This window comes from Prionailurus viverrinus, chromosome A2 (assembly GCF_022837055.1).
Source record: "Prionailurus viverrinus isolate Anna chromosome A2, UM_Priviv_1.0, whole genome shotgun sequence".
NCBI classification, from domain to species: domain Eukaryota; kingdom Metazoa; phylum Chordata; class Mammalia; order Carnivora; family Felidae; genus Prionailurus; species Prionailurus viverrinus.
In genome coordinates, this window is record NC_062562.1 from 18,522,552 (window position 1) to 18,548,426 (window position 25,875).

Here is a 25,875-nt window from a genome sequence, read left to right on the forward strand (position 1 = left end):
CTGTCCTGCCCTGCCTCCATCGATTGGGGTCTGTGTCTGCCCACCTCTGGTGAGCCTGGCCTCCAAGGGGCTGACAGGTTCTCCCCGTTGCTCAGCAACTGCAAGAGCTGTTGGCTGTTGCTAGGAGCCAGCTGGGGAGGCCCAAGGAGGTAGGATCAGCTCTCAAATGTGGGGCGGGGCTGATGGGGGAAAGAGGCCTGTCTTGGAGCTGGGTTTGTAGCCTATGTGTGGACAGGCTGTGTTTTTGACTGTGTGCACCCATTTTATAGTGGGTTCTATGGATTTGAGACATGTTGGAGGTTGGTCCTATGACTTAATGAATAGTGCATATCTCTGAGTGTCTGTGTTCCTGGATGGCCATTATATGTTTTCACCATGTTTGCTGCATGTTTGTGGCAGAGCCTGCCTGAGCTTTGGCTCTAGGCGGGAGAGGATCCTCGGAGAACCATTGGAAGACCTATAGTCCAATGATTGCTCCTCAACAAGGGAGCCATTCAGATAGGGATCCACAGACAGTCCACGGAGAGCAGACAGCTGAGGATTTGGAGCTGAAACAAGATGTGTGGCAGGGTGGTAAGGAAGGAGTCTATGCTGAACAGGGGGTCTGTGGGTGGCCAGCTCCCTTCCTGGCTTTGTGGACCTTGTCTTTGGGCGGGGCCTCCTCGACTCACAGCATTGGGGCCACACAAGAATCTTCGTGGGTAACCCTTGGCAGACTCTTTCACTGGTAGTCCATTGGAGGTCAGGGCTGTGGGCTCTTCTTGAACAGTATTAGAAAGACTGCAATGTTCTGCTAGAAACGATGCTGCCTCCACTCCACCTTTGCCCAGCCATAGGGTTGCAGCCACTGTCCAGTAGGGACAGGTCATAGGGTCAGGGCCACTTATCTTTCCATAAGTCAGGTGGACCTCTCCTTCTTGCCCGCTGCCTCTCTCTCTCTCTCTCCCTGTCTCTCGGTCTGGTTGCCATGTCCCAGGCTGAAGTCCAGGATGCCTACATGCAGGAGAAGTCCTCCTAGATCAGAGAAGGATGGATAAAGCCTTGTGTGACAAGAGGAGGCACCCTGGCTGAGGGAGATAGCTTGGGCAAAGGTGTAGAGGTGGCAGTAGACATTTTTTAAACTGCAACTCGAGAGAGAAGGGGCCAAACTCGCCTTAAGACAGAGAAAGCCGAAGTTTAGAGAGGCACCGGGGCTCTGTAGATCCTGAAACAAGTTTATTGGGTTCAATAACTTTAACAAGAGAGAAGACACGCCTCCTTCACCCAGCTAGCCCGTCTCGCTTAAGCTCCAGGGCTGATTTCTGCTCGCCTAAGAGGTGCACCGGATCCCCACCCTCGGGGTACAAGATCCGCCCGCCTCCGCCGTTGGGCAGCGGGGCTCCGGGAGTTCTGCATCCAATCGGAGCCCAGCCCCGCCTGCAGCTCGCCTGGAGCCCAATCCCTCTGGGCTTGGCTCTACTCTTGCAGCTATTCCTCGGCGTAGCTCCGCCTCCAGCTCGGGCCCGGGTCTGGGCTGAGCCTAACTTCTAATTTGCTCCGCCCTCAAGCCAATCACCGACCCCGGATCTCCTATGGCCCCGCCTTCGGGCCCTCCCTGGCCCAGTCCCGGGCCTGGCCTGCTCCGGCCCCACCCTCGGCCCGCCCCGCCGTCGGTGCGCGGCGGCCGGGAAGGCACCGCCCGCAGACGCTCGGAACTGCCGACCCGAGAGCTACCCGTAGAGGGTCGGCGGCGGGAGCGGAGTGGGTCGGACGGGGCCGAGCCGGGCCGGGGGCCGTGTGGGGGCCGGGCGGCGGCCGGGCCGGCGGACGGCGGGATGGGCTGCACCGTGAGTGCCGAGGACAAGGCGGCGGCCGAGCGCTCTAAGATGATCGACAAGAATCTGCGGGAAGACGGCGAGAAGGCGGCGCGGGAGGTGAAGTTGCTGCTTTTGGGTGAGGCCGCGCCCTGCGCTGGGACCCTCGATTCCCCGTCCGAATCCCCAGACAAAGACTTTGACCTCCAGACTAGGGCCTTGAACTCCCAGACTCAGACTGGACCCCCACACCTGGCCTTGAACTCCCAGACCCGGCCTGGCCAGGATACCCAAATGGTTCAAAACTTTAGGTTGGCCTAGACCTCTGATTCGTAGCCCAGACTCTAGGTCAGGCCCTTAACTCCTGGCAGACCCCAAGCCCCCAGACTCAGAACCCTGCCTGACCATCCACCCTTGCTGACCAACCTCACAGACCCTCAGAGTCCCTGCCTTGTCTTCCATCCTTCCCTAGACTTCACTAAAATCCCCGGAACCCCCTGCGTTGGCCCCCACCTTAGGCACCACCTGTTTCCCTCACCTGCTCCCCTGGGCATGAATTGGGCATGAACATCCCTGGGGCCCCTGCCAGGCCCCCACCCACTCCTTCCTTTCCCCTCTTGCCCTGTCCCTACTCTGAACCCTGTATCCACCTGTGCACCCTAACATCAAGGGACCTCTCAAGTGGAAACCATGATTGCTCATGAGCCCTCTCTCTAGCTGGAACCCCCAAACCTTTAGAGATCTTTGCGACCTGCATCTGGCTCACCAGGTCCCACTCTGCACACATTACTCCTCAAACCCCTCTGCTCCTCCTCCCTGAGTCCTCTCCCACACTTTGGTCTACCTCTGATTCCCCTACCCCTCCTGCACTAGGTGGACGGGGTCGAGCTGGGAGGAGGGGCCCAGACTAAGGGGCTGGACTGAGGTTCTACTGGTCTCACTGAGGGAGGGAGCCAGGCCTCAAGCTTCCCAGGGAGATTCCGCGGGCTGGCTGTTTCCCAGTTTCTAAGCCCTATCTGGGCCAGTGAGGGGGGCGTCTGGGGAGTAGGATGGAGTGTGAGTGTGGAGGAGTTTGGGTTGTGGCGCCTCCAAGGCCAGGAAAGATGGTGGCTGCTTGAGGGGTGGGGGGAAGTGGAAGTGGTGAGACAGCCGACATATTGCTGCCCTGCCGGGCGGGCCAAGGAGATGTGCTGACGGGTACTGGGCTTCCTGCACCCTTTCTGCGCCGAAAGGCCAAGGACTTGGCCTCTGGGAGTGGGTGGGCCTGTCACATCTTGAGGCCCTGTGAGGGGGAAGTGGTGGGCCAGCTGGATGAGGAGTTGGGGGCCAACTGGAATTGGGGGGCATCTGAGGTGGACTTTTGCAAAGACTGTGCTCCTGATAGTTGTCCCCGTCCGGCCTTCCTCTGGGAGCAGGTGTGGTGCCCGGTGGCAGCCTGATTCTGGGGTTTCAGGGCTCGGGGGAGACAGGCCCTCGTAGCACCATTGGAGGCTGGACAGTGTATGTGGGGGGGTGTGGCCCCTCAGCCTCACAGCCGCTGTGGGGTCCTCAGGCTGTGAAAAGCAGAGCTTTCCTGGCTGAGTGTCTGGCCGAGGGACGGACAGCGTGTCTTCCGTCCTGAGCCCATCTGTTGACTGTCCCTGGGGGCCTGGCCTCAGGGGCACAGCCCAGAGGTTTCAAAATGGCATCCGCTCCGCTGCCGCTGCGGGTAGGAAGAGAAGGGGCGGGAAGGGGCGGCGGCCCAGCCTCCTGGGCTGTTTTGCGTTGGGCGCTTGCCTCTTCCTGTCTTCGCATCGAGTGCGGCAGCACCAGTTGAGTGGGTGTCGCCGCGGTGGAGGGCACGTCGCTTCTGCCCGATGCGCCTGGGTAGGGTGTTTTCGGTACTCCTGTCTCCTGGTGCCCACTCAGGGGCCACTGGGCAGCCCCTTCCCAGGCGGATCAGCTGAGGAGATGTGCGACTGGGCCATAGGACCCAGGTACATGGGGCTCCTGGCCCTCTGTGTCCCAACCCCATTCCACTAGTCTTGCTCCGTAGAGTTTGGTTCAGATTTTGGGCCTAGCAGCCCCTCCTACACTGGGCTGGCAGCAACCAGGGGTGCAGGGTCTGGCTCAGCATTTTCTAGGCTGGGGAGTTCATCTCAGCATCTTGCTCCTCTGGCCTTTGCTTCCTCTGTTGAATGGGCTTCCTGGGTTTGGGCCAGAGGAGTGCTGGGCCCAGGATGGGGAGAATAGGGGCCTCATGGAGGTTCCTGTTGGGGGTGGGGGATGGGATCTAAGACCCTGCAGAGGGTGTACTGCAAGGGGCCGGGAGATCTAGATCTGCCTGAAACCGGGGACCCAATCTGCATTGGCTGCCTAGGTAGGGGAACTGGCCAGCCATCCCTTTCCCGTCCAGGTACAAGGAAGTGATGGGAGCCCAGGCGGAGCAGCTTCAGAGTGCTAGGCGCCTGTCCCACGTAGCGGGAAGAACTCTGTCCAGGCAACGGGACTCTTAGGTTGGGCAATTGCCAGCCTTCCCTTTCAGCCAGAACCACGCCTGCTGCCCCACCCGCATACTGGCTCCTTGCCCTCCTGGGTAGCCCTGCCGGCGGATGGGCACCAGGGGCAGAGGCAGATGTGGTACACACCGGTGAGAGCAATTTTCCTAGCAGCTTGTCATGAGGGGGTGCTGGGGGCAGAACTCCTGATACCAGCCCTACTTCAGGGACACCTCTCTCTGCCCCCCCCAGTTCAACTTGACTGACCCACTATCCCAGGTGGAATTTGGGGCCTTGGGCTGGGCACTTAAGGGAAAGGAAAAGGAAGCCAGAGTGTGTGTTTGGGGGGGGTGTCTCTGATTTGGGATGGGCTTGTGTGGGCAGCCTACAGAGAGAGGAGAGACTGTCCCCTCATGGGCTCCATGAAGGCTTCAGGGTATAAATACAGCCCTTCTCTCTTGCCCCTGGGACTGTGCGTCTGCTCTCCTAACTTGGCATGCATTTTCCTTCTTTCCATCTAACTCACTCCTGCTTGACTGTTCTTCAAGACTCTGCTCCGGGACCACCTCCCAGGACCCTTCCTTGACAGAGGCTGCTGAAGCCCCTCCTGTGGCTTCTGGTGCTACTGCTTCCTTCCCCCATCAGAGAGTGGGATTTGCCTGGGTGACAGCTGTCCTTCCTTGAGACTACAGGGGCAGAGCTGTGTCCTGTTCATTTCTGTGCCTTCTGTGCCAAGCATGGAGTCTGGCATCTATCGAGTGCTTCTTGTCTGTTTGTTGAATGAAGGAAGTACTACTAGTCTGAACTCAGTCTTGGGGGTAGATGGGTAGATGGAGGAGTAAGATGGCGGTCACTGAACCTGATATATTGTGGGCGGGTGGCAAGGGCTCAGTGTTGGGACCGATGACAGGGATGGGGTCTGGCAGACACCGAGAGAAAAGTTCTTCAGGCTGTTTCTTCCTGAACTCCCCACCTGCCTGACTGGCTCCTCAGAGACAGCCCTTAACCCACCCTGTGCAGAACTCTAGCTGATGAGTCTGTAGCCTGTCATAGGGCAGAGCATGCAGTGGGGATTCCACCCGTTCATATGAGAGTGGTTTTACATGCTTCCTTTCAGCTCGGGCTGTTTGGGGCCTGCTGCGGGCCTGCTGTCTCTGCTGTTCCAGTAGAGCCTATTTAGCTCTCAGAGCTGGGCTGCCCCACAGCCCTGGGGCTCAGGCCAGAGCACTGCTGCAGGAGATCTTGGCCTGGCCAGTTCAGGGACTGCACATACCAAGTCTCGATTAGGTTTACCAAAAGAAAAGGAAAGGAGTGTTGTGGTGTCTGTCCCATCTGTGTTTCTAACAAATGGCCTGGCAAACAGCAGGTGCCTATTAAGCGTGTATGGAAAGAATGAGGCTATAGAACACATCCATGAACAGGGATAATTCCAGGGCTGTTGCCTGGGGCTTGGTCTAACTGGAGAAGGGGTAGCCTGGGATCCTGGTTGGGAAGAGTCTAGTGGTGCCTGTGAATGGAGGGTGGGAGGTTCCTCGGGTGGCTTTGCAAAATGAGCGGCATTTGCCGCAAAATGAGGGGCAGGTATTGGGGCAGAAAGATCCACTCAGCGAGGGCACTGAAGTAGGAAGGCCTGGCCTGGGGGAGGAGGTTTCACCTCTTTAGACTAGCTCTTGGGGTCACACAGACTTAGGTTCAATACCCAGCTCCACCTAGTGCACTTGTTGAGAAACCCAGTGACAGGTGAAATCCTGGTAGATGTCCTGTTCCCCATCCATAACTGGGAACAGGATGCCTGCCTGCAGCCACAGGTGTTGTGGGACCATGGGCCAAAGCCTGGGGGTGTGAGAACAAGTGAGAGAGCCTCTAATGACTCCTACAGAGTTGAGAGTTTCGTGGGGAGGATTCTCCCCAGCCTACAGGCTGACTGGCCCCCGTATGGAGGTCCTGGGGAACCCCCTCCCTTGGCCTCAGGCAGCTGTTCACAGCAAGTGGGGAGACCGAGGTGTGTAGACAATTGGTGCCAGTTGGAGTGATAGACTGTCCTGGGGACCTTAAGCCCAACTTCTCAGGGCTGAGCTACCTTCTTGGCTGCCTAAGGTTGGGGAGGCGGCTGGGCTCTAGGCACCAGGTGGGCCGGTACCCAGGCGGCCTCCAGCCTCCCTGTTCTTCCCACAGCTTTCGAGGTCCCGGCTGGAGCTCATTAGCACTTGAATGGGGGTGGGGTAGCTTGGGCCTCCAGTCTCTTCTTCCCACCCCTCCCCCAGGCTGGGCGAGGCTTTGTCTTCCAGAGCCCGGCCCTGGAGCTCCCACGCTGGGAAGCGAGCGAGGGTCTAAGCCATTTCTGACCCCCTGTGCTTGTGTCTTGCACAGTCCCACTGGGCTCATCTCCTGCCCGTGACCCTAATGTTGGTGCAGACAACAGGAGAAATCAGACTTCTAGGATAGGAGTGGAACTGGGTCCTTCAGGGGTATCCCAAGCCAGGAGACTGGGTGAATCTTTGCAAAAGGAATTGATGGCTTTGCAAAGGAATTGATGCTGGAACTCAGCTGTAGGCATCCCAGGAGGGTGGGGTGGAGAACCCCAGACAGGGCAGAGAGCAGGTGGCAAGGATAGAGGGAATGAGCTGCCACCATAGTTGGAGATGGAAGTTATGCCAGCTGGGGAGCACAGGCTTCTGTGCCAGGCCCTGAGGCAGCATCAAGCCACCCACTATGCTGAGTTGGAGGCTAGGCTGCCAGATGGGGGTTGGCATGGTCAGGGACCCCTTCAGGCCTGGGCAGCCTGTCAGGGGTTAACCCTGGGCTGGCCTGAGCTGCAGGGTCACTGGGTAGCATTATTGGTGTCCTAGGCCTGCAGACGTTGCCCAGCAAGTGACAGCAGGTAGAGTTGGGGCCTGATTGGATCCTGGGGAGGTCCCTAGTAAGCCAGCAGCACTGCAGAGGCTGGCACTTGGGGTGGCTTGGGCCACAGGTTGGTGGGCACAGCAGTCTCTCTTGGTCTCTGTCTCTCAAAGCCACCCATTCTTTTGGCAGGAATAGGATGGAAGAAGCTTTGTCCACATTAGCTCTTAGCCACTGAGGGACCAGGGCCTTGCTCCATCACATCCTCAGCAGAGGATGAGACGTTCTGACCTGGAGGCTGAGTGCTGCCCCCCCCCCCCAACACCCCTTTGTGCTTTGGGAGGCAGGACTGGACAGATGGGAGCAGGGCCATCTGTCCCATCTCAGCATCTTGGGACAGGAGTCCTAATCTAGGAATTCATTGAGGAGGAAGGGGTCAACAGGTTCTGGCCAGGCCACAGCTCATGGGCTCTGCCTAAGAATGCATTTCAGGGTTCCTGAAGAGGGCAGAGGACTAGGCCCTTTGATGGTGACCCTGGGACCTGCTACTCTCAGGCAGCTCGTCTTTCAGCCACAAGTGCAAGGTGGGACCCCTCTGCCTAGCTCCATGCAGTCCCTCTAGCCTTGGGCTCTTGTTCTTACTAAAACCCCAACTCCATCCTCACCCTCACCACCATGCTGCTTCCTGGAGCTGTGTCCATCTAGGTGGTTTGGGAGAAATAATCTCCCTGGAACAACCAGTTGCTGGGTCCGACGGGGTCTCAGTGTTGGCCTTCTGTGCGTGTTTTCAAGGTTTGGTGAGTGCCTGGTCCATTTGAACCAAAGCCTGAGGGTGGGATCTTCTAAAGCTTATTGAGAAGGTGTCCTTGTGACTCAGAGGATCCTGGGGTGCAAGGCTGGTAAGCCTCAAAATGTGCAGGGGGGTGTCAGTGGCATCACCCACGGTGCCCTGGATGGGAGGAGGGGCAGTGAAGTCTGCATGGCAGGGCTGGGCCTCTCAGGGAAGTGGTGTCCACACCGGAGGAAAAGGAGGAAGCAGCTGGAGGAGGAGGAGCCCAAAAGAGGAAGAGGCCAGAGAGCTGCTCCTGCTCTGTGCTGGGGTGGGGGTGTGAACCCTCTCAACTTGGGGGGATCTGGAAGGTGAACCCCACCTGCACAGGCTTATCTGTATACCCCTAAGAGCCGCCACTGGTAGTCACTGAGTTGACGTCATTCCAGGCAGCTCTGTGCCTTGTCCCACCTCAGCAACCACTGGGCCCAGGATCCCAGAAAAGGTGGCGCCTTTGAGAAGGATTCCAGGCCCCTCCTTCGACCACAGGAAGTGGTGGCTGGGAGAGGGACATCAGAAGGGGGGGATGGGGGGGTGGGGAGGGTGGCTAGCAGGAAAGCAAACGGCTGCTCTTATATTCCCGAGCGGCCATTGCCCTGCAAAGCCGGAAGGCCGGCTACAGGCCAAGATGAATGCCCGGAAATGGAGCAGCAGCCCTGGGATTAGCTCACTTTGGGTTTCCCCTGCCTGGGAGTGGACAGAGGGGCCCTTGGTGCAGCCTAAGGATTCCCCTCTGTTCCTACTACCCATTGGGCCTGGAGGTACCATCACTGAGCCTCAGTTTCCCTTTGGTGTCAGCAGCCGTGACTAATATGTAGGGCTGGACTCTTCATGGCCTCATCGTATTTAAACCTATGAGGCCAAGACTGACATTATATCCATTTCACTGATGAGGAAACTGAGGCTCAGAAATATTATATGACTTACCCAGTAAGTAGAGACACCAAGGTGTGATCAGGTAGTGACCGAGCACTGTCCATAACTACCTTTGTCTGTCAGGAGTCTGTGCCCAACTGGCAAGACTTGGTCAGGATGAGAGGCAGATGCTGTGGGTCCACGTGTTTTCTACTTATGCTTGGGGACCTGTCTCTGGGGGGCCTCAATTCCTCTTTTAGGAGATTGAAAGGGGGCTGTCTGCCCTGGAGGTTGGGGACCCAAGAGTCTCTTCATGAATCTTTTTCCTGTTCAAAGCCAGAAGTCTGCCATGTAGCCCCGGGGTGACTTCATCACAGTGCAGCCTCCCGTCTTCCCTCCCAGCCCATGTTTCTCTCACAGAAAGACTCAGATCATAGTTAGGCCATTGAGTACTTCACTGGCCTCCTAACATTGTGCTTGTTCCTCTCATAACCCACAGGCTCAGGAGGATGGAGACTAGGCCTGAGGAAGGGTCAGAGGCTGCCCAGAGCGGAGTACGGGCCCCTGAGCCTGGGAGTTGTCCAGATGAGGAGAAGGGAAGAGCTTTCCCACAGGGGGCTCCCACTAAGAGCAGAGGCTGTGGTGGGCTGCCTGTGGTGCTGTATGGCGGCTGAATGTGTCTGTGGTGTGGGCTGGCCCCTGCATGATAGGTGAGGAGGCTGGTCCTCATGCTCCTTAGCCTCTGAATCTGAGTTTTGTGGCCTTGCCTTCCTCCATGGAAGTTCCTTGGGGTTCTGCTCTGTGTTATTGGGCCAAGCCCTAGGGGGCTGAGGAGCCTGAGAGAGACTTAGGATAGCGATAGGAGCTGCTTCAAGGGCTCGCTTGGCCATGAGGCCACGCACAAAGCGGAGGACATGCATCATGATGGCCACTCAAGATCTTAGGTCCCAGAAAGCCCACTCCCCCCACCTTCTTCACTGTGTGACCTCAGGCTGTCGTCTTCCCTCTCTGCCCAGTGCTGGGACCTGTAATGTCATGATTCTCAGCATGGTCCCATGGCTTGTGGGCTCAGAGACAAGCTATATGCTTGGGCTGGACCTTGGGACAGTTTGGGGTGAGTGTGAGGATTCAAGGGAGGCTGCTCAGGGCAGGCCTTGAGTTTGGCACACTCCCTTGAGGGGTACATTTCATTGATGGGAACACTCAGGCCTGGGGGTTGGGTATCTCACCCAGGGCCCATCACAGTGAATCAGAAGAGATGGGGGTTATTCAGACTCTTTGAAAACAGCAAAGAGATTCCTTAAATGAAGAAGCATCCCAGAAGGAGGAGTGTGTCAAATGGCCTGGGCCCTTCCAGCACCTCCTGGCTCCTGTATAGAGGGAGACCTGTAGCCTGAAGGCCAACAATGAACAGGTCTCAGGGCCTCCTCTCCTCCAACTGTCTTTCCTTACCCAGTGGCTCAGTTTCCCTCTGTCCAGTGAGAAAGAGCCCCATTCCAGGGGACACAGCCCTGTCCCAGAAAGTCCTTTCCATGTCTGGCAGGTGCTGAGGCCTCTCTCCCTTACACAGAAAGCTCTGACTTGGCAGTAGCAGGCCAGGCCCTGCTTGCTAGTGCTTCCTGGTGGGCATCATGAACCCCTGGAAGCCATTGATGGCCACCCAAGTGGCAGACTGGTGAGAGGGAAGTTCCAGGTTTGTTAGGACACTTGGGGGAGGCAAGACCACACTTGTGGGTGGGGGTGTTGCAGCCCGAATCCAAGACCCATGTCCCTGTCCCCCAGTGTTAGACCCTTACAGAGCCACCTAGGAGGGAGTCAGGCCTAAGAGAGCACCTGGAGGAAGGAAGAGACGGCCAGGGGTGGGGCTTAGAGGGCCTTTGTCTGGTGGGCCCCCTCCTCCTCTCTCCCATTCCCATTGTTACCCTGTGTGTGGGGTCTCCGCAGGCTGTGGGCCTCCCAGGCCCTGGAGAGGGCGTTGGGTGAGGGTCCAGGCACCTCCCCCAGCTGCCTAGCCTAGACTGCTTTTCAGAAGCAAATGCTCCCCAGTACTGCCCAGCCCCCACCTCCTCCACCATCTCTGGCTGCCGGGCTCCCCCTAGTGGTGGCGGGACCTGGGTCCCTGAGGCTGTAGGGGAGGGGCCAGAGCTAAGGGGCCTGGAACCACCGGCTGGGCCAGAGACGTGGCACCTTCCTGGGATGAGAGTGGGAGGTGGCGCCCAGGCTGCCTTTGGGGTAGGCTTCCCAAGGTTCACCCCCACCTTCCCCCCTGTGCCCCACTGGGGCAGGCTCGGGGGTGGCAGTGGGGGCGGGCCTGGTACTGTGGGTTTGAGCTGGGCTGCAGCCCAAGTCTACCCTGTGGTCCCAGCCCTGTTGCTTATGAGAATCTCTGCCCTCGGGCCGCCACGTCAGCTGGCTGCTCTCCCTAGGCCCATGTGTTCCAGGGGAGCCCACCAGTGCAGGAACCTCTGCCCAGCCTTCTGAGCGCATGGAGTCAGTGAGCAGTGTCTGCGGCAAGGCCCCGGGACGGGAAGAAGGCCCCAGCTATGTAGCACTACTGGCTTGTGGAAGGGAAGTGACAAACTCAGAGCCAGAAGCCCGAAAAGAACTGAGTGGCTCTGACTGCTGTCCCACAGTACACAGGTCCCAGCAGGAACTGCCAGTGCTGCGCCAGCCTGTTAGCTGCTGGTCATTGCCCTCCACTGCACCTTGTCTGAAAGCCTCAGAAACTCTCCTTCCGATGAGATGGCCACAGCAGGCCACTCTGCAGGTCGTGGTTGCAGTGAACTATGCAGTATGGTCATTGAAGGCTGCAGGAAATGAAAGGTTTGGGGACATCTGTGATCTTCCATAGAGTAGAAACATAGTGATAACTTTTATCTGAGTGTTCACTGTGTGCTGGGCACTATGAGAAGAGCTTTGTGTTTAATCCTCCCCTCCCTCTTGGAGGAGATAATAGTGGTGTCCTGTTTCACAGATGAGGTACCAGAGCAAGGGCAGGAAGGGGGTGAGGCTCTTGAGAACATCAGGAAGGATCAGAATGGGCACCAGGGCTGTGGTAGGTCTGGACCTCTCTCTCAGAGAGGGTCTGACAGTGAGCGATGGGTCAGTTGGCCACTTGAGGCTTGGCGGCGTCTGCAGAAGGGAAACTGAGGCCAGAAAGGACAGCAGCGTTCAGGGCCTCCAGCAAGACAAAGCCTTGTCTGAGACACAGAGGGTCAAGATAGACCTACAGCAGTGACCTGATGCTGGGGCTGGAAGTCAGCATCAGGCAACAGGACCAGCGACCCCATCTCTGCTGCTGCAGAGGCCCTGCTGGCCTTGTTCGGGCAGGTGGAGTTGTGCTGTCTCCCTTCCCCCATCTGTTCCCGCCTCTGTTGGGGCCCAGCGCTCCCAGAGTGGAAGCAGATGTTCTAATGCAGAGCAGCCTCTGTCGCCAGCACATCATGGCAATTACTGCCTGCCTGCTGGGGGCCCAGCAGCTGTGCCCTGGGACAAAGGCTGCGGAGGTTTCTTCTTGGTGGGAAGAGGTATGGCCCAATAGGAACACTGAAGTCATCCTAGGGAGCCTCTGTGGGCCCCTCTGATATCACCCAGCTGGAGAAGTAGTGCCTGGTGGAGTCCTCTGTGGGCAGGAGACTCCTGCCACCTTCAGTCTAGAACCAGCTAGTGAAGCCTCCTCTGAAGGGAGGGTGCAGGGCTGGGTGGAAGGAACTGGGCACCCAGGACCAGCAGGGTACAGGCAAACTTCAAGCCAAGTACTAGCTTATCTTTTAAATTTTTTTTTTTCAACATTTATTTATTTTTGGGACAGAGAGAGACACAGCATGAACAGGGGAGGGGCAGAGAGAGAGGGAGACACAGATACGGAAACAGGCTCCAGGCTCTGAGCCATCAGCCCAGAGCCTGACGCGGGGCTCGAACTCACGGACTGCGAGATCGTGACCTGGCTGAAGTCGGACGCTTAACCGACTGCGCCACCCAGGCGCCCCAAGTACTAGCTTATCTGATAGGGGAGCACTGTCAAGTCCTAATGGAAAAGGGCCCGGGGGAGGGGGTGAAGAGTGGGGCTAGGCCCCACAGCTCCTGGGGGTACCTGGCCCCCCCATTCCACCATCCCACCCACTCTGCCTCTGCCTCCTGGTCTGCTTGTTGTAGCTCCTCCTGGGCCATGCCTCTCCTTCTGTCCCTCTGTTCCCCCCTGCTTCCTGCCTAGCCACCAGCACCACACCCTTGTCCTGCCACTCACTCCTTCCTGCTTGAGTCACAGCTGCTGGGAGGACAAAGGGGCCACCCTGAGTCCAGGGATGGGGGCTCCATGATTTTGGTTTGTCCACCTGTCAAATGGGGGCAGAGAATGTCCTCCTAACCCTCAGAATGTGACAGGAAGGGAGGCTGAGGCTGAAAGGGGACAGGGAAATGGACCCTCAGTTGGCTGGGACAGGGAGCAAGTGTCCTGGCTCCAACCTGGTCACCCAGGTACTGCCCATCTCTGTGTCTGCCAGGTCTGCCACTGCTAGGAAAATCAGATGCAAAGCTCATTTGTTCTGTCATCCCTGTCTCTGGGCAGGGTCACAGGGTGCCATACCACTTTACTAGGAGAGTGGTCAAAAGGCCAGACAGGGAAACTGGTACCTCAGGCAGACATGGTCCCAAAGTCACACAAGAGACAGAACCCTTACCAAAACCTCAGGTCTCATGTGCCTTGGACAGTTGCCCACTCTGAGTCTTGGTTTGCCTGACTGGGGCCTGCATGATTGATCTGACCCATCACTTCACATCCTTGGCTTCTGCTCCTCCACTGAACCCCCAATCCTGGCTGAGGCCTCTGGTTCCTGAGTCTCCCTCTGCCCCAGGATGTGCTACCAGCCTGCTCTGTGGGAGCAAGTGCCTAGGTGGGCAGGACAGCCAGGAGGTCACCTGGATCTTGTGGTTAGCCAGCCCCGTGCTGCCCTCCCTGCTCCTGGATATTTGGGTTCTGGAGGATTGGCCTCCGTGATCAGGCATCACTCTCGGGCCTTCCTAGGCCCTCTCCCCATCTTTCACTCAGCAGGTATGGAGTGTCAGTGTGGGGGACCCTGGCTGTTCCTCTGCCATGCATAGCACAACGAGGAAGCAGGAGTACTGCCATCTGACCAAGCCCATGTCCAGGGGAATGCACTGGAACGGGTGCTTCTAGGGCCCAGGGGCTGAACCGATAGTAGAGGGGCTCACTGCTTCAGAGCCACCCCCCAGGGCCTGCACAGTTGTGTGTACCCCCCCCCCCCCCCCCCCGCCCCAATTACTCACTCGCCTATCCTGGGAAGCAGGCCTGGGATAGTCAGAAGCCCAGTAATACCCAGCAGCTGGTAGCATTTGAGAGGAGAGCCCAGACCCTTCTTCTCAGGGAGGCCACTGGGTTGTGCACATACCAGGCCTACCTCTGTGAGGGCCACAGCTGTGCCTCAGTTTCTCCTAGTAAAATGTGGATCTGGGGTGAGATGGGTGGGCAGGGTGGATGGAGGTGGGCAGGGGCCTTGGTGGGGATGGGGAGGGCACTGTAGAGACTCAGACTGTTATCTGCCTAGGAAGGCAGGGAGTGAACCCAGTGACACGTGCAGCCTGGACCTGAAGACAGTGTGGCCCAGCTGCACTGGGCAGCTCTAGGAGGCACTACATGGCTGGCAAGGTGGGCCACCCATAGAGGGGATTAGGACCATGGGACAGTAACCTCTGTCTCAGTTTTCTCCGTTTGTTAGGTGGGATTGCTGTGAGATTAAATTCCTTAGTTGCCATGACAGGCAGAGAAGAGCATCTGACACATAGAGGTTGCTGTTCATGGCTTTGCTATGATCATTATTGTCGATACTCTTGCTGCTCATGTGAGTCTGTGTGTTTTTCCCTTTACCCTCTGAGGTTGTCTTGACCTGCCCTGAGGGATATTGGAGCCAGAGTCCCCAAGTGTGACCTCCCCACAGACCCCGCCATCTACTCTCCTGAGCTGCTCAGAGGGGTAGACCTGCCACATTGATCAAAAGGGTTGGGACACATGTCAATGGGCCATGGCACATGTATGCCCCGCAAAGAAAACTGCATGGGCAAATGCCTGGCTTTGGCAAGAGGCAGGGCCTGGCAGGTGCAGGTATGGCTGGCAGTGATGGCAGTGAAGGAGCAGAGGGAACAGTCTGTGCGAGAGCTGGGAGGGGAAGCAGGGCCCAACTGAGGCGTCTTCTACTTGGAGTTTGGGACAGTGAAAGGAGGGGCGCCTGGGTGGCTCAGTCAGTCAAGTGTCTGAGTCTTAATTTGGTTCAGGTCATGATCTCACCGTTCCTGAGCTTGAGCCCCACATGGGGCTCTGCATTGATAGTTCGGAGCCTGCTTGGGATTCTCTCTCTCCCTCTCTCTCTGACCCTCCCCCATGCTCTCTTTCTCTCTCTCAAAATAAACGTTAAAAAACAACTTTGTTAAAAAAAAAAAAAAGGGACGGTGAAAGGAGGAGATGAGGTCCTGCCCCCACTCCCACCATCCCCCAGCCAGGAGGTAGTGTAGCCCTCCTGGTCTTCACACTTCCCTGCACACTCCCTGGGGAATGTGGGTTTCTGGGCTGCACCCCTCAAGATCTGGCTCTGGGTTTGTGTGTCTAGGATAGGACCTGGGAATCTGCTTTTTTTTTTTTTTTTCCCCTCCCTCCTTTTTAAAAACACCTTCTGGGGCCTCTTGCAGCATCTGAGCCACATCTGAGAAAGGCTGGGCAGGCCAGGCAATCTTGGTCCTGTGTGTCTCCCTGCCTATCTGAATCCTGGCTGCACAATCTTTTTTTTTTTTTTAACTTTTTTAATGTTTATTCATTTTTTGGGGCGCCTGGGTGGCGCAGTCGGTTAAGCGTCCGACTTCAGCCAGGTCACGATCTCGCGGTCCGTGAGTTCGAGCCCCACGTCAGGCTCTGGGCTGATGGCTCAGAGCCTGGAGCCTGTTTCCGATTCTGTGTCTCCCTCTCTCTCTGCCCCTCCCCTGTTCATGCTCTGTCTCTCTCTGTCCCAAAAATAAATAAACGTTGAAAAAAAATTAAAAAATGTTTATTCATTTTTGAAAGACAGAAAGAGATAGAGCACAAGCAGGGGTGGGGCGGAGAGGGGTGGGGGGACACAGAATCCGAAGCAGGCCCCAGGCTTTGAGCTGTCAGCACAGAGCCCGATGCGGGGCTCGAACTCACGAATCGTGAGATCATGACCTGAGCCAAAGTCGGATGGTCAACCGACTGAGCCACCCAGGTGCCCCTCCCCTTTTTTTTTAATGTTTGTTAATTTTTGAGAGAGAACAAATGGGGGAGGGTCAGAGAGAGAGGGAGACAGAGGATCTTAAATGGGCTCTGCACTGACAGCAGAGAGCCCGATGTAGGGCCCGAACCCCAAACCATGAGATCATGACCTGAGACGAAGACACTTAACCAACTGAGCCACCTGTTGGTCTTGGGCCAAGACTACCTTTGTGAGCCTCGGTGTCCTTGTCTGTAAAATGGAAGCAGAAGTAGTATGTTTGTAGGGCCGCCGTGACAGCCATGGGAAAGAGTACCAGCAAATCCCTCAGTATTGGCCAAGGAGAATATAGAATGGGCCTCTGTGGCGCCTGGGTGGCTCAGTCGGTTGGCGACCGACTTCGGCTCAGGTCATGATCTCACACTCTGTGAGTTCGAGCCCCGCATCAGGCTCTGTGCTGACAGCTTGGAGCCTGTTTCAGATTCTGTGTCTCCCTTTCTCTCTGACCCTCCCCCGTTCATGCTCTGTCTCTCTATGTCTCAAAAATAAATAAGCGTCAAATAAAAAAAAATTTTTTTTAGAATGGGCCTCTGCCAGGCTTGGAAGCATGTTGAGTCAGTCCAAGGGTATGTGTGTATGAGTGTGTGTGTGTCAGTCATGCTGCGTGTCTCCCAAGTCCTGGTCTCCATCTGCTCAGGGTAGACTTGGGCCATGCCTAGGAGGCAGGACTATGACACTGTCCTAGCCCAGGCCCCTTGGTGGCTCAGAGTGTGGAGAGAAGAGGGAATGCTCCCCTGCTAGAGTGTGCAGGGCTCCTTCCTGCCAGCTGTGCCCTGGCACCATGTTGGCGAGCCTGCTTGCATGAGAATGACAAGGAGACTTCTGAGGGCTTGTCTCCAACCAAAGCCCCTGAGCTCATTCTGCTGTTGAGGGGGGTAATGTGGTGGGCAGTGAAGCTTGGGGGAAGCAAAGGCCTGGGGTCTTGACCACTGTGGCCCTGCCAGCTGCACCCTTGTAGCTTTGCTGCCTCCCAGGCCCAACTGCCTCCATCTCCCTGTGCAGTTGATGGGGGAGGGTGGGTTCTGCCTCTGGGGCTGCCAGTGGCTGGGCCACATGTAGCCCCACCGGGGCTGCTCGCTGACAGCCTGTGCCCTCTGTTCTAGGTGCTGGGGAGTCAGGGAAGAGCACCATTGTCAAGCAGATGAAGTAAGTGCTATGTGCAAGAGACAGCCACCAAACCCTGATTTCCCCTCTTCTTTCTCTGGGTCTGTGTTGCACCCCCCCCCCCCCCCAAGTAGTGGCCCAGCCAGTCTTAGCCAAGCCCAGGACCTTGTTGGAGGCAATCGCCCATCCTCAGGTCCCAGAGGGTCGGGGGAAGTTTCCTTCTCTCTGTAATAGGTCCCTGCAGGCTTCAGCAGCCCCAGGAGGCCATGTATGGTCCTCGTGCCCTAGGGGCCCTAACTCCTGACCCCTGGCTGCCAGGATCATCCATGAGGATGGCTATTCCGAGGAGGAGTGCCGGCAGTACCGGGCGGTCGTCTACAGCAACACCATCCAGTCCATCATGGCCATTGTCAAAGCCATGGGCAATCTGCAGATTGACTTTGCCGACCCCTCCCGAGCGGTATGTCCTCTCCTCAACCCCTGCCTGCTTCCCTAAAGGCTTCAGGGCAAGCCTTGTCCTGGGAAACCTAGAAATACCCAAGCCTGGGCCCCATTCTGGAGGCCCCTGTCAGGTGGGGTGGGGGTGAACTCCTGTGACTGGCTGACACCTCAACACTGCGCCCAGGATGATGCCAGGCAGCTGTTTGCACTCTCCTGTACTGCTGAGGAGCAAGGCGTGCTCCCTGAGGATCTGTCTGGTGTCATCCGGAGGCTCTGGGCTGACCACGGTGTGCAGGCTTGCTTTGGCCGCTCTCGGGAGTACCAGCTCAACGACTCCGCTGCCTAGTGAGTACCCCAAGGAGCCGGGTGGGGTGAGGGGGGCTCTGGACCACAGCCTAGAATGGAGGGCCTGAGCATTCTCAGAAAGACACTGCCAGTCTCTGCTTATGAAGCTGGTGACTGTCAACCAAGGCCTTGGTGATTTTTGCTTTGAGGTGGGGGGCATGGTATTGAAAGTCAGGAGGAAGGACAGGGAGGGCTGCTGTCCCTCCAGGGCCAACTGGAGTCTGATCTGTCCTTAGACACAATCATTGTATTTTTAAATTTTTTTTTAATTTGTTTGTTTGTTTATTTATTTGGAGGGAACATGCACGAGCAGGGGAGGGGCAGAGGGAGAGGGAGAGAGAGTGAATCCCAAGCAGGCTTCGTACTGTCAGTGTGGAGCCCAATGCAGGACTTGAACTCATGAACCGTGCGTGAGGTCATGACCTGAGCCGAAATCAAGAGTCTGACACTTAACTGACTGAGCCACCCAGGTGCCCCTAGACGCAATCATTCTAAAGCACATTTGCTGCCTCCTGTGCCAGGCCCTGTGCAAACCTTGAGGGACCCAGCGATGATGGAGTAGACACATCCCCAAGTAGCGACCACCTACAGCGTCAGTGTTATTATGGTGGGAGTGGGGGTAGGTCTAGAGCAGGGACTGCCTCAGCTGAGTTCTGAACAAGAAATAGGCAGAGGAGGAACAGGAAAATCTCCTAGGCAGGGGCACATGTGCACAGGCCTGGAAGTGAGTAGTGCTGGCTGTGCCGGAGGTCCCAGAAGATGTTCAGACTGGTTGGGAGAGGAAGATACAAGGGGAAGAGACCAGGAGGTGACAGATATGTGTTTAAGTTAGAGCCTAAGACTTGGCTGGGGAATCACAGGGGGTTCTGGGAGTTCCAGAGGCCCGGCCTATGGGGTCATTCTCTGAACTCCTTCCCTGAACTACCTACCGTATGCCAGGCCTGATGCAGAGGGCTGAGCACCCATGGAGAACAGGACAGGTTGGTGGCCAGTGCTGATGGCTGTGGGAGACGTGCCCAGGCTTTTTAGACTGTGCCAAATAGGCAGATAGGTGGCTGCCCCTGTGCTCATACCTCACCTCTCCCACCTCTGCTTAAGCCAGGCCCCGTTCGCAGCACCTTTCTCCCCCGCTGTGCTGCCCTTCAAGTCCTGAGCCCACCCAGAGAGGGGCTGGACCAGGGTGAGGGTGGATAGGAGGCTGGCCCTGCCTGGTCCTGCACCTTGAGCCCTGCCCCAGTCACATGAAGCGCCTCCCTCTCCTTGCAGTGTCCTGAATGCCCTTGTGAGTGCCCCCCAGAGGAGTTGCAGAATAGCAGCCAAACATAGTGGGGGCCAGAGCTCCTGGGTGGCTCAGTTGGCTAAATGTCCGACTCTTGGTTTCAGCTCAGGTCATGATCTCACAGTTCATGAGTTCGAGCCCCGCATCGGGCTCCGTGCTGACAGACAGAGCCTGCCTGAGATTCTCTCCCTCCCTCTCTCTGTCTCTCCCTCCTCTACTCTGTCTCTCAAGATAAATAAACTTTAAAAAAAATTAAACAAACAAACAAACAAACATAGTGGGGGTCTCCAGACCTCAGCGATGCCCGTCTCAGAGGTCACAGAGGCTCAGCACCAGCAGATCTTATGGGTCCTAGAGGCAGGCAGGGGTGGGTCCTATCAACCATTACCACCTCAGGGTCCAGGATACTCAAGGAGGATAGGTATGGGTCCCTTCCAGGCTACTCCCCATTCCTTCATTCCCTAGACATTAAGCACCCGCTGTGTGCCCAGCACTGTTCTGGGGGTGGGGATCCAGCAGTGACACAGGTCTTGTTCTCCCAGGCAGGTTTATGCCGTGACCAAATCACCTAGGGGTGGGGAGTGGATTAGAACACTACAGGGAACAGGAGTGCCCCAACCCCTCTTCACAGCAATCCTTCAAGGCTGCTGTGGGTCAGTGGGACCCTGGGGTGAACCCTGTTGTGGAGAAGGGGGAAGCTGGCGTGGAAGCCACCAGGAGGCCTCTGGGCAAGAGGTTCTCAGTAGGTGGCGGGGTGCCGTAAGCAGGTCACAGCCCATGCGTCATGGGCCCTCATGGTCCTTCCTGTTTTTCTGTTCTGTCCCTGCGTCTCTGAGGTCATTTCCTGCTGGCCCCAACAGCCCTGCGCCAGGAGTGAAGTGAGACATCGGCACTGGGCAGCGGCTCAGAGGCCTGGACCCAGTCCCCAGGGCACCTCAAGGATATTGAGGCAGACAGAGCTGGTCCCAGGGCCTGACAGGAGCAGTGTTGATATTAATCAAGGGAGCTGGTAATGAGGAGCCCCTGGGACTCCTGCCAAACAGGTGCCCATGCTCTCCCCTGAGGAGTCCAAATTTTATTGGACGCTGGGCAAAGAGCCCATTGAGCCTGACAGGCCCCAACCTGTCCAACCCCGCATTGAGGGACATGCCAGGCTGCTCTGTAGTGGGTGCCATAATTGTGCCAATTAGCATCCTGAATCCCTCACTGAAAGACTAATTTGTCTCTTCCCACCCTCCTCAGTTTGCAGCTCTACCAGGCCTGGATCCTGTCTGAGGCAGGCCTGGCTAGGACCTGGGTGCTGGGGCTTGGCTGGCCGGTCACAGCCGCACCTCCTCCGGGCCCGTTCCACAGGCAGGAGGCGGCAAGGGCTTCTGGTCCAGTTTTTCTCATCTGAGCAATGAATGTCATAAAGGCAAGGGTTGAAGAGGCAAGGGCTTTGAGAAATGAGGGGATGGGAGGAATAGGGGCCTGGGTCAGCTGGCCCGGGGTCCAGGTTAGGAGGCCTCCTGCTGGCCCCCACTGACCTGCCTGCCCCCACATCTAGCTACCTGAATGACCTGGAGCGCATCGCGCAGAGCGACTACATCCCCACACAGCAGGACGTGCTACGGACCCGTGTGAAAACCACGGGCATCGTGGAGACACACTTCACCTTCAAGGACCTACACTTCAAGTGAGCCAGCATGTGGGCAGGGTGGAAGGGCAGGACTTGCTAGCCTTTGGGGCGACAGACGGAGGGACCCTTACTCCAAGGCCTGCTAATGGCTGTATTGGGAGGGAGGGGCTGGTCCAGGATTCCCCAGGATTCCCTGCTCTGAGGTTTCTCAAGGCTGTATGGTTGCCAGTGGCTCACATCCTCTGATGCCCCTGCCCCATGTGGCTGCAGCCTGCCCTGCTGACCAGCCCTGACCCCACTATGCAAACATGCTCCGACCCAGAACCTTGAGTAAGGTGGACAAGTGTGAATGATTCCATGAAGACAGCTGCCCCACTCTGAGCAGGCCTCTGTCCTCAGTCAGCCAACTTGTGAAATGGGGACCGTCTCTCGGAACTGCCTTTTCTGGAGCTAAGGCGACCCTGTGTCCGCAGGATGTTTGATGTAGGCGGTCAGCGGTCTGAGCGGAAGAAGTGGATCCACTGCTTTGAGGGTGTCACGGCCATCATCTTCTGCGTAGCCTTGAGCGCCTATGACCTGGTGCTAGCTGAGGACGAGGAGATGGTGAGAGGCCGAGAGGCCGCTGAGGGGGGCGTGGGGGTGGGGAGCAGTGGCGGGTGCTGACCGCGCTGTCCTGCCCCCAGAACCGCATGCACGAGAGCATGAAGCTGTTTGACAGTATCTGCAACAACAAGTGGTTCACAGACACGTCCATCATCCTCTTCCTCAACAAGAAGGACCTGTTTGAGGAGAAGATCACACACAGCCCCCTGACCATCTGCTTCCCTGAGTACACAGGTGTGGGGACTGGGCCTCTGGGGAGGAGCTGGTGGTGACCAGGTGGTGCACAGGCGCCCCCCGCTGGACAGAAGGGTAACTGCGGGACACTCAGGCAGGAGCTGGTGCCTCTCTTAGGCCTATGTACTTGTGCCTGCACACAGGGCCTGTACCCCTTACATGTGCACAATCAGGAGCCCCACTTTACACACTCAGACATGCATGTACATTCACATACACTGTCACCCTTTGCACATGTGTGCACATGTTATATGCTTGTCTGTTCACACGCACAGGACCTTGTTGTTCATGTGGGACAGGCCTGCCTGCCGTACAGGTGGCACAAGTCCTCACCATTTTGTCTCCCACAGGGGCCAACAAGTATGACGAGGCAGCCAGCTACATCCAGAGTAAGTTTGAGGACCTGAACAAGCGCAAGGACACCAAGGAGATCTATACGCACTTCACTTGTGCCACCGACACCAAGAACGTGCAGTTTGTGTTCGATGCCGTCACCGACGTCATCATCAAGAACAACCTGAAGGACTGCGGCCTCTTCTGAGGGGGCGGGGCCTGGCAGGATGGTGAGCTGGGACGGTGGTGGGGTGGGTAGGCTGGCAGGGAGCTGGGGTGGAACAAAGTGGAGCCATTGAGCCCAGATAAGGGACAGGGTTGGGCCTCGGGAGGGCTTGGGTTGGGTGGGGGGTTGCCTGGGAGCACAGGGTGGCAAGTCAGGTGGGCTACTGAGGTCAGGGCACACAGGTAGGCTGGCTAGTGATCCAGACAGCAGAAACATCTGGCCATGTGCCGGGAGAAAATTAGAGGGCTGTTCTGACCTCCCTTGGAGAAAACTTAGTCATCTACCAAGCCACTGGCCTGGCCTGAAGGAGGCTAGATGACAGAGGGTGCAGCCATCTGCCACTCAGCGTGACCAGCTCTGCACTCGGCTCTGCGGTCTTTCCTTCAGACCTAGCTGAGGGTCCTGGGCTGACGCCGGCCCCACTAGCCCTGGGGCAGATGGGGAGGACTCTGCCAGTGCTACAGACCCCCCCTCCCTCATATAACCCAGCAACAGACACTGGCTCCTGGGCAGCCACTGTGTCCCTGGTAACAGGTGGATGAGGGGAAAGAGAGGGTCATTGTCTAGGGAGGTGGGAGGAGAGGCACACTCTGGCTTCCTCCTGACCCATGCCCTGACTGTCCCCCACCTCCAGGGCCACCGCCGACTCTGCTCCCTCCAGCTCCTGAGGAAGATGGGGGCAAGAGGACCACGCTCCCTGCCTGCCCGCTCCTCTCCTCTCCCCGGCTGCTTTTTCCCTCTTTCCTCTCTCTGTTCTTGGCTCCCCTGTTCCCTCCCTCAGCTCCAGAGACTCGGGTTGAGGAACTGCCACAGGCCCTCCTATTTGAAGCCGGCCCTTGCCCTAGGTGCCGGGAATGGCCGCGGTACCCCCTTCCTGGGCATCTCTTCTGGTGTTAACCATTGTCTTGTTCTGTGATGGGGGAGGGGAGCACATGCTGAATCTCCCAAGGCCTGTGTCTGGAGGGGCACTCCCTTCTCCAGCCTGAGACACCTGGCTTCGCTCAACACCAGCCCCTGACCCAGCCCAAGTCCAAATGTTTACAGGGAGCCTCCTGCCCATCCCACCCCTCTAGCCGCTCGGAGGCCCCAAAGGAAAAAGCACAAGAAGCGTGAGACGCCACCATTCCTGGAGACTACAGTCCACCTGCTTATTCTCGTACCTTTTTAAAAAAAAAAAATGAAAGTAAAGGAAAAAAAAAAAAAAAGACAAAACTGCAAACCTAGAAAACTTTTTAGAGAAAAACTATTTAAAACTGTCAGATCCTGACCAGTGCCCACCCAGCCCCCTTCCAGTGATTCCGTGCCTTGAGTGTGTCTGCGTGTTTACACCCATCCCTCTGCTGGCTGCCCCTCCCCTACCCCGTGCGGGCGGCACATCTGCCCTGCCCTCCACAGAACTGGGTTCCAAGGGCTGTTCCAGACAACTGCCAACATCACTGAGGGCCCCGTCCCAGTGGCCCTGGGCCCTGGCTCCATTAACCTAAATGTAGCTCCTTAGCGCTAACCTAGGAACCGCCGCTGCCTGCTGAGGGCCATGCCCCTCGTGCCCTTGCCCCAGGCCCGGGTCCTTCAGCGTTGAACACTTCCTTGCTTTTTTCACATGTTTTATGGAATTGTTCACCTGGTTTGAAATAATAAAATGTAGAAAGAAAAAATACCAAGTACTGCTCAGTACTCTTCTATCCCGGGGCCGGAGACCCAGACTAGGCTGTGCCAAGGTGATAGTGACCTGAACCTGAAACCTCATTTGTGGCAGGGCCCCAGGTGCTCTGCCCTCCAGGTCATCCTCAGGCCCAGTACACAGCACCTCAGTGTTCCCACTCTGTAGTCATTTCACTTACTGGCACCAGTACTCGCTCCCCTCTCCTCCCAGGCCTACTGTGGCCTTGGGTTTGCGGCAGTCTTCAAGCTTTCCCTGTGCAGCAGGGCGGATTTCTTCCGGAGCTGCACCTCTAAGGGATTCTTCTATATTGGGAGCAATAGAAGGGTCCAGTGAGTAGTGCAGAAGGAAGATGTGACTTCTGACCTCCCAGGCCCAAGGCTCTGAGACCATGAGTTGCAGAGCCCCTTGCACACCCTTCCTTCTCCCAACCTGAGGTGTTTGCCCAGACCCTTGCTCAGGGCTGGGCTTCTTGGGGTTGACTAAACAGAAAGTCGGGGACAGTAGGGGCCTGAGGCATGTTCAGAAAGGTCTCTGTCCCATAGGTCCCCCTCCAAACCTGGGGGTGGGGCGGGGAGGGACAGGCAGGTAGCCATGGGCTAGGGCCCTAAACATGCGGAGGCTTCTGTGAGGCTATGGGAAGTGCATGCACGTCGCTCGAGAAGACAAGGCAGATGACAAGGCGGCGGGGGTAGGAGGGTGCCCGTTGGGTGAGCTCTGAGCGCCAGGCAAGGCGCCTGGACTTTGTTCCGCGCGCGGGGGCGCTGGACAGCAGGCAGCTGAGCCTAAGGGAAGGGCTCGACTGGGCGGGGCTCGGAGGCGAGCTCCTCCGCAGCCGCCAGGGGGCGCCGTAGTCCGTGCCGGGGCCCGCCGGGCTGGTCACGGAGGCTGACGTCAGCGGGTGCTGCGGAGGCCGCGGGGCACAAAGGCAGCTTTGTCGGGCCGCGGCGGCTCCGCGCCTGCGGCGGGACAAAGCGGCCTGGGCCGGGGTCGGCGCCGCGGAGGCGGGAGAGGCAGGGGGTGGGAGGGTGGGGCCGGGGACCCAGGACCCCGCCTCCGCACACCTGCCAGTCCCCGCACGGCCTCAGGGCCCAGAGTGCTGGCAAGAGATGAGAGACTGCAGCCGGCGGATCGGAAGGAGATCAACGCCCCCCAGCCTCCGTTCCCGCCCCAGTTCCCCGGGCCTTTTCCTGCTACCGCTGCCTCCGAGGCTTAGGGCTGAGGGCCGGCTGACAAGAACAGGATCCCGCACCCAACCCAGGATCCCTGCCTTCCTTCCAGGCCTGGACCTCGCTGTGCCCTAGATACGCGGGCGGGGCGGGAGCTCCGGTGCGGTGATGCCCGCCCAGCAGGAAGTCGCGCCGGAGATGGTTCCTTCCTTCCCTCCTGATGGGAACCCTGCACAGAGGGACCATTGAGGAGCCGGCATTGTGTGCCAGATGCACCCAGTGCCTCTCACCCTGGGTGGGCCCTGCAGGATTCTGGCCAGGATCCCCTTGTACCCAGCTTGCCGTGGGTCTGGGTGGGGTCCTGGCAAGCAAAGGTTCCCTGGGTGCAGACAACTAGGCCCCCACCTGCCGCTGGCCTTCCTACCCCTGCTCTGATTTGGAGGGCATAAGGCTCCATTGTCCCAGCACTGGCGGGGGCGGCCTTTCAATTCTTCCTTGTCTTTGGCAGTTGGGAAATTCCCAGCCATGGGGGGCAGCTGGGGGAAGCGGGGGGAGGGGGATGGCTCATCCCAGGTGTCTTGCATCCTAAGGGAGGGCCTCCCTGAGGTTGACTCCTGCGGATCCCCTACTGCCTGGAGGTTTCCAGTGCTGAACCTTAGCCTCCCTCATGCTGGGACCAGCTGGGTCAGCATAGCCAGAGATTCAGTGCTCCCTGGCTCTGTATACCCACCCCAGAGCACCCCAGCTTAAGAAGGTGCATCTTTCTGGCTCCACTC

General features: G+C 57.7%; 1 protein-coding gene across 1 annotated transcript; it reads left to right on the plus strand.

The window, feature by feature from the left end:
• The first annotated feature begins 1,673 nt into the window (after nucleotides 1-1,673).
• GNAI2 (G protein subunit alpha i2) lies at nucleotides 1,674-23,482 on the plus strand. Its single transcript, XM_047844982.1, has 9 exons — nucleotides 1,674-1,932; nucleotides 17,191-17,233; nucleotides 17,510-17,651; nucleotides 17,817-17,977; nucleotides 20,803-20,931; nucleotides 21,348-21,477; nucleotides 21,558-21,711; nucleotides 22,062-22,274; nucleotides 22,905-23,482. Exons 1-8 carry the CDS (start codon nucleotides 1,815-1,817, stop codon nucleotides 22,250-22,252), a joined length of 1,068 nt encoding a protein of 355 aa, XP_047700938.1. The 5' UTR covers nucleotides 1,674-1,814; the 3' UTR covers nucleotides 22,253-22,274; nucleotides 22,905-23,482.
• The last annotated feature ends 2,393 nt before the right edge of the window (nucleotides 23,483-25,875 follow it).

Coding starts and splice junctions, on each gene's coding strand:
- GNAI2 (XM_047844982.1), top strand. CDS start 1,815: ATGGGCTGCACCGTGAGTGCCGAGGACAAGGCGGCGGCCGAGCGCTCT. Junction 1,933..17,190: donor GGTGAAGTTGCTGCTTTTGG/GTGAGGCCGCGC, acceptor CCTCTGTTCTAG/GTGCTGGGGAGTCAGGGAAG. Junction 17,652..17,816: donor TTGCCGACCCCTCCCGAGCG/GTATGTCCTCTC, acceptor CACTGCGCCCAG/GATGATGCCAGGCAGCTGTT.